The sequence below is a fragment of the Periophthalmus magnuspinnatus genome, chromosome 15 (genome assembly GCF_009829125.3).
Source record: "Periophthalmus magnuspinnatus isolate fPerMag1 chromosome 15, fPerMag1.2.pri, whole genome shotgun sequence".
Lineage (NCBI taxonomy): Eukaryota > Metazoa > Chordata > Actinopteri > Gobiiformes > Gobiidae > Periophthalmus > Periophthalmus magnuspinnatus.
In genome coordinates, this window is record NC_047140.1 from 17,972,791 (window position 1) to 17,989,930 (window position 17,140).

Here is a 17,140-nt window from a genome sequence, read left to right on the forward strand (position 1 = left end):
AGCATTGTTCTGAATATGTTTATGGTGTTTGGCCCTAAAGGGGGAGGCAGAAATCATCTCTGCAGTTTTCTACCCAGAACTCAGCTGACTTATTTCTTTTATGAAGTTGTTTTGTATCAATATTGCTATTTAAAATGTGCAAATTATAACATAATGAGGTTCATGGATTATAACTATTTAGCAAACACAGTCTACTTTAAGGTCAATGGTTTAGAGTTTACTCAATACAAGCATCATAATGAATCTCAGTGCTCTCAAGTAACTATTTCTCCTTCGCAACATAAGTCGACCTAGTGTAACTTTAAGCTAAAACTTTAAATACTTACTACAGTTGGTCCCCGTAGCTTCTTTGAATTCCCAGCCGGCTCTTTAAGAAACATTTGTCCAGTGAGATGCAAAGACAGTAAAGTGATATGTGTTTGTGAGCGTACAGTCCATTCCTTTCCAAATACAGGAGGCTGCTGTGTTATAGATGGTTACAGCATAGATCCAGAGACACTGCACAGCTGCCTGTCTCCCTGCAGAGGTCAGAGCTATGTGTCGTGCTGTGGGGCAAATGTTCCTCTATTACTCAAACTCAGAGTGTCAACTACTCCAAACGGGTCGATTTACACTTTATTTAGAGGAAAGATAGTGTTTCTAAAGCGGGGGCATTACACTTCTATGAGGTATTAATTACTAATACATAAGATATTTAGATCACGATGTTACCTTTTATCGAGAATGCTATATTTGGCAGAAAAACATGTTTAATAACTTTTTGTTTTGTATTAACATAACATAACATGGTGGAAAGCCTTATGGACATTTTATTGCTTTGCCTGAAAAGTTCCACAATATAGCGTTAAACATATCTAAACAAAATCCAAGAACTTGACTTTGATTATAATGAAATGAGATACTATTTGTACTCAATGAACTGTGAATACACCAAGTACCAAAGCAGAGGAAGTGTCTTGCTTAATGACACAAACCTCCATGTGAAGACAAAACTCTATGAAAAAAAATTATGCTTCAAATTCAATAATTCCTATAAATTTGCATATCAAATCCTCTACATACAAGTGGATTTGGACCTGGGATCAATAAATTGAAAGTGGAGTTTATGTAGAGGGGATCTCAGGCAAGGCAAGTTTATTTATATAGCACAATTCGTACACAAAGTAATTCAAAGTGCTTTACAGAATAAGAAAGACATTAAAATCACACAAATCAAAACAGTCATAAGCACAGCTAAACAGAACTGTTTTGAGCCTGGATTTAAACATTGTCAAAGTAAAGGCCTGTCTCACATCTTCAGGAAGACTGTGAAATATTTTAGCTGCATAAAACTGAAACACTGATTCCCCATGTTTAGTCCTGACTCTGGGCACCAGCAGGAGGCCTGTTCCTGAAGTCCTCAGAGTGCGAGATGGTTCAAATGGCACTAACAATGCACTAGTTGAGGACTTGCCCTCTAGCCTTCCTGGGCTGTTGTTGGATGGACTGTCCAGCTGTAATGGACGCAAACAAAACCCTCGTCCACACTGAAAAACTGTCTACTACATGAGAAACTTCACCCATGTTTTAGTTTCTCTTCTTACCCACATAAAGATCAAACCTTCAGTTCAACAAACCACGAGAAGGACACGGCCTGAGGTTTAGCTGTGAAAGCAGAAGTGCGCTTCGTCAGCTGGTGCCTATTTCCTCCCCCTTTGTCTCAATAAGACACAACCGGACAAGTCTTTAGCCTATTCTCCACGCAAGTCCACGCTCGCAGCGGAGGCGGAGTGCACTTTATCCGGAGCCCCTTGCTTTCAAACGCTGGCTCCTCCCTCTCCCAGCCTCGCTCCCCGCTTGTGTGGAACAGCAGCGGCAGAGTGCGCCAGAAGAGACCGACAGGCGTGGAGCTCTCACCGTGGAACCAGCGCAGACGCACCGGTGACCACGACGGAGGGATTCTGTCACAAAACACAACCAAAGAACCTACCTATTAAGAGTATCACATGACATACGGTAAATATAGTTTGTTTTATCGCTGCGGAGAAAAGGGAACAGTTTTACGCACGAATTTGGAAACTGTAACCGGTGTACGGGAGGAGATGCAGCAGCAGCAGCAGCTCCAGCCCGACTCTGTGCACACCTCTGCGCGCCTCAAACGCTGCTGATGCCCACTGTGAAGAGGACTAGAAGGCGGTCGGGAACACAGGGCGTCTGGGGGCGGATGATGCGGACTGTGCGCTCGGTAACATCATCATGGCAAACGGAACCGGTACGATCATGTTGAAGTGCGTCGTGGTGGGAGACGGTGCAGTGGGCAAAACGTGTCTGCTCATGAGCTATGCCAACGACGCCTTCCCGGAGGAGTATGTGCCAACTGTGTTTGATCATTACGCAGGTAGGTACAGCATGGCATTGGTATTTTCTATTGTTCCTTTTTTTAAAACAATAGCATGGAATAAAACGTCAAATTTAACACGCTTTGACAACTTGAACGCTAATACAAGTTACACATAATAGTTGCATGGGATTTCTTCATCTGGCACTCCCTCCAAGTGCTTTGAATTGCATCTGTTGCTATAATGAAAACCACTTGTTTGCCTGACTGGGGTTGGGGGACCCTGCGCCCCCTCCCCTCCCCGTGTCTTGTGCTTTTGCTCCCCCTCCCTCAATCTTCCACTAAAAATCCTCTTTGTCATATCGTTGCAGTGAGTGTCAACGTTGGAGGGAAGCAGTATTTATTGGGGCTATACGACACAGCCGGTCAGGTAGGGGCGTTATTTTTTGATTTTGGCCTTGGTCCAAGCATGTCAAGGACTATCCCTCTCTCTCTCTCTTTCTCTCTGTCTCACATGTGCACCCTCCTTATGGGACCAATATGTGTCTAGCCTAACACACCCACCCATATAGAATAGGCTACATATTATCCAGGCTAAGCTGCAACAGGTGATGGTTTCCGCACTAGGCTATGGAGAGGAAAAGCGTTCAGTGCTAGACAGAGAGTTGGTTGCAAAGGCTTTTCAATACATCTATTATGCAGTGAACAGGGCCCACTATGTCCAGTAGTGATGTCAGGGGTTTGTTAATAGGGCCTCTACAATGTGGCATTCAGAAAACAGGAGTAAAACTGTGGGCGACGCGTGTACAATCATGTTTTCAACTCAGCAGAAGCTTGTTGTGGGTAGAGGAAAGCCCAACAATTTACTATAAGGGCTAACACACTAATGCGATAGTTGTAGTCTCTTCAAAATAATTACAAAACTATTATTGAAGATTTGTAAATTTAATTTTGTTGGGGCGTGGATTTATACATCAGATGCATAGCCTGACTGGAATTGACAAAAAAACTGATACCAAAATAATAATGGATACCAAAACTAGATGCTAATTTGAAATATCGATACTGGAAAATGCACAAGGCTATGAAACAAAATGTATTGTATTGTATTAAGACAAATCCTGGTACAACTCTATCTTTTTGCCCTAATTGTCTGTCACCTTCATGCTACACATATAACATGGGTGAAGAGTCTTGCCAAATGACTCAACAACAGTATGCACTGGTCACCATTAGAATTGAACCAACAACCATTTCTGATGAGACAAGCACGTACATCTCTATCATCACACAAAGTTGAAATCCAGTTTAGCTTTGTGCTACTCCCATTCTTAGATAAATGGAGAGCAATGCTTCAGGGAGGGCATCTGGTGAAAACATTGCTGCATACATCACTCTAAGATGAGACACGGACTATCTCAGAGACTAAATCCTGCGCATGAATTTTCAGATGTGGTTCAGATTCTGTTTGCAATGGACGAATAATCTCTAAATGTCACCAGGCACTTTGGTGAGGAATAGATAATGCCAGAGAAACCAATTCAAACTAAGTCATGCTGATTTATACACTACTTTAAAAGGTTATTTTCACAGTTTAAGCTTTTATATTTTTTATTAATATATTTTTATTTTACCCTGGTACATACAGACTGATTGGTTTAATATAACAGAAGTTAAAGTTCCACTATGTAACTATGTAACACGTGCTTGTCTCCAGAGATGTTGTTGCTTTACCTGGAATGTCCCACAGTATGGCACAGAAACAAATATTGGATGCCACCTGTCAATTTACCAGCCTTATCTATGAAGAGGCGACCTTAGAGCAGTAAAAACAACTGTGATGCACATTACAGGCAAAGTAATAACATCAAAAAGTTACATAGTGCACCTTTAATGGCTAACTGTCTTTTAAAAACATTTGGATTATTACTTGATTCATGTAGTGGTGGAAAAGAAATATGCAATATCTGTATAGTTAAAAAAGTCAAGGGTATTATCCGGTGTGGTATTACTTGTTATTACTTGTTGGGTTCTTGTTAATCGTTTGTGGAAGTGAATCATGCAACTTTGTTTTACTAAAGTCCATGGTCAACCGGGAAATACAACGGCAAGTTTCTGTAATCCAGCCATTGAGGTAGAGCAGAAAGTCCCTGAATAGTTACATAATATTGTCTGCTATTGTCTGTGCATGGTTGTGTTTTTTGTCTATAGATTACTTTTTAACAATGCATTACTTAAATTAGACCTGCCGCACTTTGTTGGCCAATCTGTTGTTTCCAAAGCAGAAGTGTATTATATAACTGCCTGTTCAAAGTCATGTTAGAGGAGGTTGGATATATTCACCACACAAGGGCGAAATATTGATGAACAGTTTGTTTTGCTGTACCTTTTCTCAGCATCTTGGCGACCTTTACGATTGATTTTTTCTGCTCTAGAGACCTCATAAATTTGATAAATAACTGAAAATAGTCACTTGTTAGGACTTTCTTTTGTTCGTCTATTTTTACCAACTGCTTTGTTAGCAATTATTCACATATAGTTTTTGGTATTTTTTGTTTATTTCAGATGGTCTAATGAGGGTCGTGTGGTCCTGTGATATTTTCTTATAGCAGATAATTTTCTCGGACCAAAGCTTAGTTTGTTTTCATTCCTGGAACAGCATAGACGTGCACACAACAACAAAACACAATGCAAATTAAAATTGTCCATTTCTGATTACTGTAAAAGAGAGGATGACATTATGGACTAAGACAGAGCAAACATTATTGGGACATAAGACGACAAACATCGTCACTGGATTAAGGGAGCAGTTGAAATACTTAAGCCTGCCCACGGGACTATAAACTGAGACCAGGGGGCCTTTTTACTCTCACACTCCTCTGATACTGTCCTGAAGAAGTAGGACTGCAGATGGCGGCGTCATCCTGCCTCGACCGGTAGGAAGATGCCGCGAAAACCTGTTTAAATCAGCTGAACACTCACACCCACAGCAACAGCTCAGAGGAAGACGAAGTGAATGAGTAGTTGAATTTGTCATGTATAAAAACAACCTAAATTTTGGCCTGAAAAAATAATCTGTTAGAATTATTTTTATCAACTGGCTGAAATGAAACCACCAATGTTCTGCTTACCTGAGGCATTGTTGATCTTATGCCTTCCAGTCTAACCAGCACGAAGTCTATTCATTTGTTTTATTTCATTGTCTAGATCTTTTTTTTTTTTTTGCTAGTGTCTGAAAATTCTTTAATTACTCATTTAAGAGCAAATATCCCAAAGCTAAAATACCTTATCTCAAAGCAGCACAACCGTCCAATAAAACAACCCGCGTCGTTTTTTCCCAGTGGCCCATAGCTTCCTTTTAACTTGATCTATAGACGAGTACGCACCGGGAGCCAAATGAACTGTGTTAAGTCTGCCTCAGTCTCCACTGGAAACTTGAGACATTCAAAGACATAAACCAGAGTCGGAAAGGTCAGACTTCTGTTCATTTAAGAAAACTAAATCAGCCCACTGCCTCCTTCACCTGCAGCCTATTCTCACAAACACTTCCAGAAATGTGGAATATTTAGACACCAGATAACGGATAGTGTTGTAATGTGTTAATGATATAGTATTGTGAAAATAAGAAGAAGGTTGTGGTATTCTGCTGAAAAAGTAAAGATATATCCACAAGTAAAGCACTATATTTTGGAAAAAAGTTATAGATTTTAAGAGGGCAGGTTGTCTCGGGTACAAGATTCTCCTGTATTTAGACAGAAAGTAGCTACTGGCTCATCCGTATGGGCTTGTCTTAGCAAATGTAAGTTGTGTCAATGCCTCCCCACTATGAAAGATGTGGAATTTTTATTATCTTACTTCTTTTTTCTTTTTAGTAGAACAAATCTGATAAAAAGGAAGTGATGTTTTTAATATTATAGATGGATAGTGTACAGATTTCATATTAGGTTTCATTTTTTAACATATTTTAATGCAGTTATCTTTTTTTTTTTTTTTTTTGGGCCAAGGGAGACATCTGTTATTGTGGTTAATTTTACATCATTGTTTGAAACGTAATACCATTGTCTCTTTGGGCCAAAGACAGCTGCATAGAACAGCTGTAAGAGGTCAGTAAACAAGAAACAACCCCTCAACTCCTCTGTGGTTCATCTAAAGAGCATTTACTTACACTTAGATATTCTTTTAATTACATTTTATACTTTGTAAATTCTTCAGAAGATAATACGGTAATTTTTGAACCGTTGAGTAATATTTTGACAGAAGAAACCAGATGGGACTAAAGTGTAAAAGAGGAACAGCGCATTGTGTGTTGTGTTTGAATGTGTGGTTTGTTTTAGCTGACTCTGGGCCTGGCTGAAATGGAGAAGTCAAGCAGCCGGTAGAGAGAAAGAGAAAGAGAGGGAGAGGAGCGAGGAGTGAGAGAGGGAGGGAGGAAGAAAGGAAGGAACGGGGAGAGAGAAGAGAGAGGAAAGGAGGGAGAAGAGAAGAATGAGGGAAGGAGGGAGGGAGGACAGGGAGAGGGAAAGGGAGAGAAAGAGATAGTTAGGGAGGAGAGATAGAGTGGTAGAGAGAGGAGAGAGGGGAGCGAGAGGGAGGAAGGAAGAGAAGTGAGGGAGCTAGGAGAGAGAGAGTTACAGAGAGACTGAAATAGGAAAGATAGGGAGATTGAGAGGAGAGATGAAAAAAGAGATGGAGAAGAGAGAAAGACAACAAAGAGAGAGAAGAGAGAGCGAGGGGAGGAGACAAAAAAAGAGAGAGGAGAGTTATGTGGCCCCCAACTCCAGTGACCTCTTTATGTCCCGCACAAGGCCAGCTGCAAATGTTTAGAGCTACAGCATCTGATCAAAGAACTGCAGAGAGAAAGGGGGTGGGCAGAGGTAGAGAGAGAGAGAGGGGTTGAGAGAGAGAACAGAGATGGAGAAAGAGGTGGAATGAAAGCGAAAGAGAGAGAAAGAAAAAAAGAGATGGTGGAGGGTAGACATCAGGACAGTTATATTTGCTTTCATTTTCTTCTTTGAAAGTTTTAACCAACATTTTGTCACTTCTTGTCATTAACCTCTATCCACTTTTAGACTCCTGGTAATACTGTTAATACTGTGGGATATATGCATTTATGTAGACGGAAAAAATAGTTAAAACACTTAATAATAACTACACATTATTGTTTGTACTGTATTCATGCATGTATATGTTTTTGCTGTGTAGTCTGTTTACTTCAGTGCATCACGAGTATCATGGTCTTTATTTATTCATTCTCCCTCCTCCTCTGGTGCTGCACTCTTGACTCTGTGAACAGGAAACAGGAAGTAGGTGCTACGTACTACGGTTGTCATGGTGAAGCGTTACGGGAGGAGTTCTGTAGTTTTAATGCCAAACAGCTGTCCAATTAAAACTTAAGCTTTTTTTTTTTGCGTTAGATCACAAATTAAAACATCTGGCTAATTTGAGGAGATTTATACCTCTGTAATGTCAAATTTAGATTTTTCTGACAAGTAAAGTGGTTTTCAATCAGGATTCAGTTCACAGCGCTCTGCTTTTTTATTATTCAAATTGTCATTTCAGTTCAGTTCATTTTGTAGCCCTTTTAATACAACAGAATTGTCATCTATGCTACTCCAAAGCAGTAAAGTGCATTCCCAGGCTAGATTCACTATTTCCACATTAGAACATTTGAAATTTTGCTTGAACGACATCATTTGTATCTTATAGTATCAATTATTTCCAATGGACAAAACAGTACAGTTCTGGTGAAATGACTCCCCTTTGACCTAGTTTCTGTGTTTTTGGTACAGTCCTGTGAGCTGGTCTTTACTCACTGTCCCGCTGTGACCCAGTGATCCTAAAGACGCCCCAGCAGGAGAGAGAAAGAAAGGAGAGAAGGGAGGAAGAAGAGAAGAGGAGGGAGTGAGAGAGAGAGAGAGAAAGAAGAGGAGGAGAGAAAGGGTGAAGTAGAGAGGAAAAATGGAAAAGAAAAGTGAAGGGAGAGACAGCGAGAAAAGAAGGAAGAGAGATAAAGAAATGACAGAAGAAAGGGAGAGAAAGGAGAGAAGAATATAGAGGGTGAGAAAAACTGAAGGAGGAATAGAAAGAGGGAGAGAGAGAAGAAGAAATAGAGAGAGAAGTATTGAGTTTTGAATTATTGGGTGTATTCACACCTATACTTAATTTTGACTGATTAAAATGGTTAGAGTTGGTTTCCAGGGAAAGTCCTTTATTTCAGGTCTGAACAAAGGCAAGTGGTGCAGTATGTGTGAATATAAATGGCTTCAATCTGAAACAAATGCAGAAAACATGCACCTTTTTGGGCTTGTTGAGCCACCGTCAACATGTGGATGGGTAATGACCAGAGGACACAGGGTGCGTCTGTCCACCAGCTCAACACCAGCCCCTTATGTGAGCTGTTCACTGTGCTGTGTGAGTGCCCATTGGACAAATTACACAACCGCAATATATGGATGGATAAGAGGCTGTTAGTTCTGTACATTTAGGCTGAAAATGTGGGCGTAGGCAGATATTCTGGTGCTTGCCTTGTATCCATCACATAACGCATTTTATGCCCACAGTGTAAAGGCTGCATAATGCACAAAAACTGCTAAATACAAACATCATTTAACAAACATAATGTGAATGATGATATTTATTCCTGTTATGAATGTGGAGCACGGGCAGGAACAGTGCACACCATCCAAACTCCTCAAAGCTCCTCCAGGTGCTGAAGCTATTTAGTCTCATTTAAATCCATGTGTCCAAACTGTCCATCATGGTGAAATCTATTACTCTGGAAAAAAGATAGAAGTACTCTTCAAGGATATTATTCATCACTGAATGTCTGCGCCCATCCTGGTTACAGAGCTGTCCTTAATGTTTGTACTTGGTTCCTGAAGTTGAAGTGGTGCTTTTATTCCCCACAAGGATGTCCAGGTCCAACTGAACTCAAACCACATGTTCCCGTGTACTCTTGGTCCTTTGGTTCTCCTCAGCACTCATACTTAATGAAGGCTGCACCAGCTTCTAATTTGCCCCGCCCCACCAGTTCTGTCTAATGTACACGCTCAGTGTCATAACGTCCATTTGTTTACTTTTTATAGTTAACTTGCAAAAATGCAGTGAGAGTACAATCCAAACCAGTTGAAAAAATGAATGTCTGCATTTGATCCAAATCAAACAAGCACACAGTTTTGCCCTGAATACACCCTTAATATCGTGACAACACTACAGCCAAGTTTTGGTAATGATAGAGAATCAAAATAGTTTGGAGTGAGTGATACAGAATGAAACATTTTACTGGTCAACATGTCTCTAAATATTAACTTGATGTGGCATTGTAGTGTATACAGTGCTATAGATTCACATTTCATCATGTTGCTGGTAAAACATATGAGGGATTTGGAAATTCCCTTCAATATCTGATAAAGCTCCACTGTTCCTGTTATTGACATAAACATCCACCCGTGATGCAGTAAAACAAAGCTGTGTTTTACATTTGCTTCAACTCAGATTACACACTCAATTTACGCTTTGTCCATTTTAAGTTCTGTTCCCTTCTTGGAAATGTTCTCTCTCATTACTCATCACAAGGGACTGTCTATATTTGTTGTGTGTAGGTCTGTCAAATCACTTGACATATAGAAATCACATTTTAATCAAGATTTGATCATCTTTAATCATCACAAAAAGATCCACAGCCTATCCTCTGTCAGTAAAAACATGTGGGTTGGTGCAGAGCTCAGACTTTGGGGGAAGAAGTTTGTCATTTGTTTATGGGAATGAGAAAAGGAAAGGAAATTATTATAAAAAGCCATTTCTTTGTTTTTCATAGGACAAAAATCATGATTTACTTTTTTTTGTCATGTTACATCTTACGGGTAAGGAGGTTTAGAGATGAACAATAAGGGAAAGAGGTCAGAAAACTTATGAACAGCTGATTTCAGTTACACTTGGGCGGCACCTGGTACAAGCAAGACAGGTAGAGAGAGGAAGAGAAGGAGCAAACAGCAAGATGGAGAGAGAGTGGGAAATGCAAACAAAACTACAAAAGGCACAGAGGCTATAACACTGAATATAAACTTTATTCAATCAGTGACAGAGGAAGTAGTGGGACTAGATATAGATTAGTGTTGTCACGATACTAAAAAGACAATAGAATACAACAAAATGTGATTTTATTTTGTTATATTACCATGCAGTCTTATATCTATGTAATCCGTCCATTGTTCAAGTAGGTTCCATAGTGGTCCAAGGGGATATACTAGTCTGTGTGGTCTTATACTTATTCTGATACAGCCCAAGATTATTCTAAAGCTGTTCAAGAAAGGTTCACTGACTTTCTTTAGTATACCCGTTCATACAAGTATCTAGTTTCAATACTTTTGACCCTAATATAGATAGATGGAATTTTGCATTTCAGCTATGGCATCATTCAACTATTACAGAATTTGTCCTTCTTTAACATTATCAGTGTCCTTGGTCGACTCGTTTCACAGAAGCGGTATGCTCTGCACTTCTCATTATATCTCGGCCAGGTTGTCCCCAGGCTGTCCTTCTTGGCTCCTATTTAAACCTGCTTGCGTGGAAGCATAGTCAGGCTTAAAACAGCCAATACTAATGTCCAGTGTTGATCATTCAAGTCACCGGGTCCAAGACTGATGGTAAATAAACTCCTCCTGCCTCAGACGTCCAGAGACTCCTGCCTATGTTTACAGTTGTAGGACTCATTAACACAACACTTATTTCACCTAACAATTTTCTATACTGCTATATTTTGACCTTTAAATGCGTGACAGGCCTGCTTATGTGAGGCTGTTGCTTGCACATGTTGTTTTCCCCTGCTGCCGGTAAGACGTGGATATAAAGGTTCCAGTGTGGGGCTCAGAGCTGCAGTTTACAGTAAACAGGCTGAATTCTGTCTCATATCTATGCATGTTTGGCATATTTATGTAAAGGTGAAATAAGGTTAGAGCTGTAGGACTGAAATTGCGCAAGAGTAATGTTTTCAAGTCAACAGTTGGCTATAAATATTTAGTTTGGTTTCATTTAGTCTCACTGCTAAAAATAACAGCAACAGGGAAATAGTGTTGGTTTAAAGTCAAAGTATGTAAATTAGAATACAAATCTGTTAGACCCTATTATGCAAATCACTGCATGTACAAGGAACTAGGTGATTCTTCAGTGAGTTTTCAGAAATAGAGCTGTACAATATACCACAACATTGTAAGTAATATTTAACTATTATCTAACGTCTTTCTCATATTGTGCAGTTTGCTTAGAAATACACATATTTGTCTATTTCAGATGCATGTTTACCTTGCAGATCCAATGAGGTGTGTATGATATTTGTTAGAAGAATATTGCAAACGGTTAGATGTTGTTGGTTGAAATAAGAAATATACTTTGATGCCAAGCAGAAATTGAAACAAGAAGTTACTTTAAAACAAGATATGTACCTTTTCTGGTTAAGAGTCTGTCACCTATTTGTCTATTTGTCCCCATGGTGATCTTGTTGCTTTACCTGCAATGTTCCACAATATGACATTAAGCTAATCTATTTCCATGGATACGAGCCAGTTCCACCACCATTCCAAGGTACAGGTCAGATCTGCTGAGAGGCTCACGGTAAAAATGCATGGTTTTTAAGGATTTTATAGCAAGAAACATGGCTGATTTGAATTAATGCAAGATAGATAGTACTGTATATTTAATTCCATACTGTGGGACATTACAGGCAAATAATATATCTATTGAGAGAAGCAGGTCGCAAACTCTCCACCAGAAAAGTTACATAGTGCACCTTTAAGTCATCCTGTGTAGTTATTCATTTTATAGTGTATGGCGTGACATTTGGCTCTGTTACATTTTTATTGTGACACTGTTTGACAGAAGCGTCTCAAAGGCAATTTATCATTGGCTTCAAAGTCATGGATCCAAAATGGCTGCTAGCAAAAACACACAAGCCCGGACAAAAACTTATCTCACGGTTTAGTTTCTGAAAGACGGGTTTTACAATAACATTCGTCAAGTTAACGATCAACAGTGCAGTGAAATGAGTTAAACAAACCAGATTTTCAAAGGTCCCATAAAGAAGAAACAGTTACAAGAGACAGTTTGTAGAAAGCAATTATGTTTCTTTCAGGTTTTCACTAGGGAAATTTTCTGGTGTGGGGAGAGCCTTTAAAAGTCTGGATTTGAGTTAAAATCATCTTTCATGACATTGTTTAAAGCATAAATATAATATATAATTGTATTAATCTCACAATGGAGAAAGTTACTTGTTAATATGAACCACATATTTTGCTGTAATGAATCAAATATACGATTTAATGTAGGTATTATAAGTACACCACTCTATATTACTGGTTACACAAGTTTGTGTGTGAAACTACTAGGACTAAATCCACATTAAGCTGTATTATGATAAATAAATAACTATAATAAATGGTAGAGTTGACATTCAGACCTCAAACTGTTCAGTGGCATTGGTTTTCTGAGCCGAAGCACCACTTGTAGTAGCAGCACTTTGTCGAATTCAAGTGCAGAATAATAATGTTGGTATTTGTGAAAAAGAGCAGAGCAGGGAATCACTCCAGACTACAAGGTTAAACAGGCGAGTATCTTTAGACCAACCAAACCAACTCACATTTACAGCCCATTTAACAAGCAAGCTATGGGCTAAAATAATCAAGTTATACTTAGGGGTAATCAATATACCATATATACATATATACATCCTGTCACTCACTCAGACCATGACACAAACTGACAAACTGACTTGGGTAAAGTTGTCTGTGTTTAAGCAACGAGCTGCATTGAAGAGGGTGCATTGCACTTCTGTAGGGTACAAAACATTAACACATAACATATTTAGAAGATTCAAAAGATTGCTCACACGTGCATGGATAACATATAAAACCTCATCAGGCATGTTTTTGATGAGGGAACAACATTAAAACATGGCAGCTCCAAAAGGTCAATTTGGCATAGTACCCTTTAAATAGAAAATACCTAGATTTTAGTGCAATGCCGTCTAGCACATTGAATAAAAATAACCCTCTAATAATAAATAATCACACAATTATGAGATAAGAACTTCCTACCATAGGGAAATTGCAGTGTAGCAACAGCAAAGAACAATAGGACAACAACAAAATTACCAATAAAAACTAAAAAGAAAACAAAACAAGAGAACAGATCACATGACTCATTCAAAATGTGAAAAATGAAGCTTTCAAAACCAGTAAATGTGCAATAATGAGTCAAGCTGAGAAGAATTGAGCAGATGTGTCACATGTGAGTAATTCTAACAGTGATGTCATTGTGAAATCACTTGGGTTAAACTGGTGCCACATTTGTTTTAATAATATCATGAATATCCGCAATAAAGTCAATAGCATTAAAGGTCCTATACCTGATTGTGAGCCATGAGTGAAGAGCATGTTTTCATTTTGTTAACTGTTGGCTCCACCTACTTAGTCCCTTCTCTCACTCCAATGTTGAACCATGACTAAGGAAACAACTGATTTACTAACAGAATGGGTGTCTCTTAGTAATGGGACTTTCGGCTCTTTTAGGGGATCCGAATCTTTTGGATCTGTTCATTTCAAAGAGCCGTTCAAAATACTGGCTCTTTTATTATCTATTTATGTAACAGAAACCATTTTAAACAAAACAAACTAATCACAGAGAGAAATGAGCATGGATAAGATTTGTTTAAAATGGTTCAATCTGAGAGTGGGAGTATGTTTACCCATTGAAATTATGTATAATCTAAATAAGATGTTGTACTAGCCTAAAAACCCATGTTTTTTGTGCACAAAGCTCTCACTCGTGTCACCTGCTCTGCTTCTGAGGTGATTTTTGCGCTGGTTCGGGATTGATTAAGGTAAATGCATAACAATTAGAAAGAAAAAAAGATTTGGTTCTTTAAAAAAAAATTTGACCAGATTCCAACCGTTCACATGAGGGAACCGTTCAAAAGAGCCGACACGCTCATGGACATCACATCATTAGTGTCTTTGGCAGCTGGTTCCATATAGCACTCATCCATCAAAATGTTTTTAAAATACATAGATGATATTATTCAAGCTAATATTCTTTGAAATATACACTGCTTGGACTAAATTGTTTTTTTCTGAACTAGAAGAACTAAAAGTCAGATACAACTAGTCAAAACAACATTTTTATTTTGACTGAAATAAAGATTAAGAATTCTATTGAGTTTGAAATGTAGATCTTTTCAGTTTTGGCTATATCCAAAACACAGTGTCCCCTTTGCTTTACAGACAGTAGTCACAGAGCATTATAACACGTCTCCTCCTCATATACACATGCAGTCAGCCCAGCTCTATTTTTACTCTCATTATGGGTCTGTCTCAGCCACATGTAAACCTTAAGGACAGCTCATGTCAAAACACTGCCACTGAGAAGCTGCAGCCACCTCGTCTTTTTTACCCAGCCATATAGACTGCAAAAACACTGCATCTCTTTGTGAAGTAAAGTATGACTCAAAATCCCACTATTAATCTTGATTTGAGCAGCTACGGCAAATTTATTTACATGGTGAACCCGGGTTATTTTACTTGTTTCAAATATATATATTGCTTTTGGGTCTGCTTTATGTAACTTGGTGGAGACTCACCTCCTAGTCTTTACATGTCAGTCTTTACATGACATTTAACTTATCTGTATCTCCATGGATTAAAAAAAAAAAAATATATATAACTATATAAATGATAGATATAGGTTTAATGCCATACTGTGGAACATTCAAGAAGCTTTAAAACACAAGTCTAATAAAGTAAAATAAATAAATAGATGGGGCGCAGGAGCTCAGTTGGTAAAGCGTTTGCCCACTGATCTGAAGGTTGGCTCTCGACGTAAACATGATTGGATGAAGGTGGAAAAGTGCTAGATAAAAATGTGAAATAAATGAGTAAATAAAATAAATCATTTAAAAAAACAGTTCTGATCTATATATTCTTAACTGAAGTCATTTTAGCTCACATGTAAATATTTGTTTTTGCTGTACATGTAACTTAGCTTAGCACAGTCTTGGAGCCAGTGAAATACAGCCTCATTTGACACAATGTAAATGAGGCAGTTGTAAGGGTATGAAAGATGTCTCTACAGTGTGGACACAGGCCTGAAGAATTATCATGTCCTCTCTAATAGAATCTGTGTCTTTAAATTTATGATGTGGGGAAAGTCATGGCTCTGTGTGAATTGTGAGACACTTTTTATTCCCGTAGTGAACCAGTCACATAGAGATTTGGCAGAATTTTAAACTGGGTCAAAGCAACAAGACTAATGTTTGCTTAAAAAGTGTAGGGTGCTGGAAGGGTCTGTACTTCCCTATATGTTAAATTTATCCTATTTTAGTCTGGGTGTGTCTCAGCTCTGTTCACTTGCCTCTACAAAGCCTTAAACATCTAACGTGTCTAACACCAGATTGATGTGTGTAGCACTCTAAAATTAGTTACACATTTATCAATCTGGAAAAGGTGTAACATCTAGAAAACCATATTAATAATGAATAATGCTAGAACATGTACAGAAACGCTGTTTAATGTAAACTGTCCCTGTTGAGCATAGAGCTGCATTAAACATAGAAGCCCTGAATAACAATGTGACAAGAGCACAAAAAGCATTGTCACATCAATTCACTGCTGACACTCCGGGAATATTTTGAAAAGTTTCATTTGTTTCTGTCCTGTGACACTGGCCTCCCTTTGTGAATCTAACAGGACATGTCTTATTTCATATCCCCTTGTACAGCTCCTTGTTTCTGTGCGTGTTTCCCTTTGATCCTATTTGTTTTGTCAGGGACGTGCTGAGGGCATCAAAATCTGTCATGCACTTCTCCTCAGTCCCAACTCTCTTCCTCGCTCTCTCTCCCCTTTTCTCTTTCCCTTTCTCTGGACAATGTGTTTTTGATTTGAGGGATGTTCAGGAGCTAATTTCCCTGAACAGGACATGCAAGCTGAATTGATTGACCTGGTTTGGGTTGGAGTCATTTCTCATTACTGGAGACGCATTGATCCATTTCAAAATATATTGGGATGTTTACTGGCCTCCCTCCAAGCCAAATGCATCATGAATATTCAAATACTGTCAAAGGATTTTATATTCAACCAAGTACAAGTAGAGGTTGATATTACAATGGACAGTGTTGCAGAAGTCAATTTGTGATTTAGACAGTCAAAAAGTTTAAGGCACTGTAGATAATACTATAAAATCAAAGTAAACTCTATTACTTGCTGTTACACTACTCACTATTACTGCTTGTCACAGCTGATCTCGTCTGATCTCAGAAGCTAAGCAGGACTGAGTCTGGTTAGTACTTGGACAGGAGGTACCAGGTGCCACCATGTGGTGCCAGTGGCAAAACTGTTGTTGTGTCCTTAGGCAAGACACTTCACCCACATTGCCTCATATGAATGTGGCGGTCAGTCTGCCCCAGGACAGCTGTAGCTACAATACTAGCTTATCAGCATGCATTATTATTACTACCTTGGCTACTACTTTTACTACAACTGCTTTTGTTGCTTCTGCTAACACTACTACTTCTATTACCACTGCAACTGCTACTACAAATAATACAATAGCTACTGCTATTTCCGTGTAGACCCTAATCACATTTGAAATATTTGTCATTTCACATTTGTTGTATACTTAAACCTTAAATAATACATTTAAAGACACATTTTTGTTGGACAGACAGAATATGGTCTGAATATCATTATATAAAAAATGTCAAGACATTCATCTTTGTAAATATCTTCCACCCCCAAACCACACTTTAGCACAGTTGTATCTGGTATGTGGTTGGTGCAG

The 17,140-nt window shown here is 38.7% G+C and overlaps 1 protein-coding gene across 1 annotated transcript in view; it reads left to right on the forward strand.

Moving 5' to 3' along the window:
• Positions 1-1,815: 1,815 nt before the first annotated feature.
• rhoq (ras homolog family member Q) overlaps positions 1,816-17,140 on the forward strand; it is a 31,046-nt gene continuing 15,721 nt past the window's right edge. The window contains exons 1-2 of the mRNA XM_033979845.2: positions 1,816-2,377; positions 2,689-2,747. Coding sequence (XP_033835736.1) covers positions 2,236-2,377; positions 2,689-2,747 — 201 coding nt within the window. The 5' untranslated portion in view covers positions 1,816-2,235. The remainder of the gene's footprint in view (positions 2,378-2,688; positions 2,748-17,140) is intronic.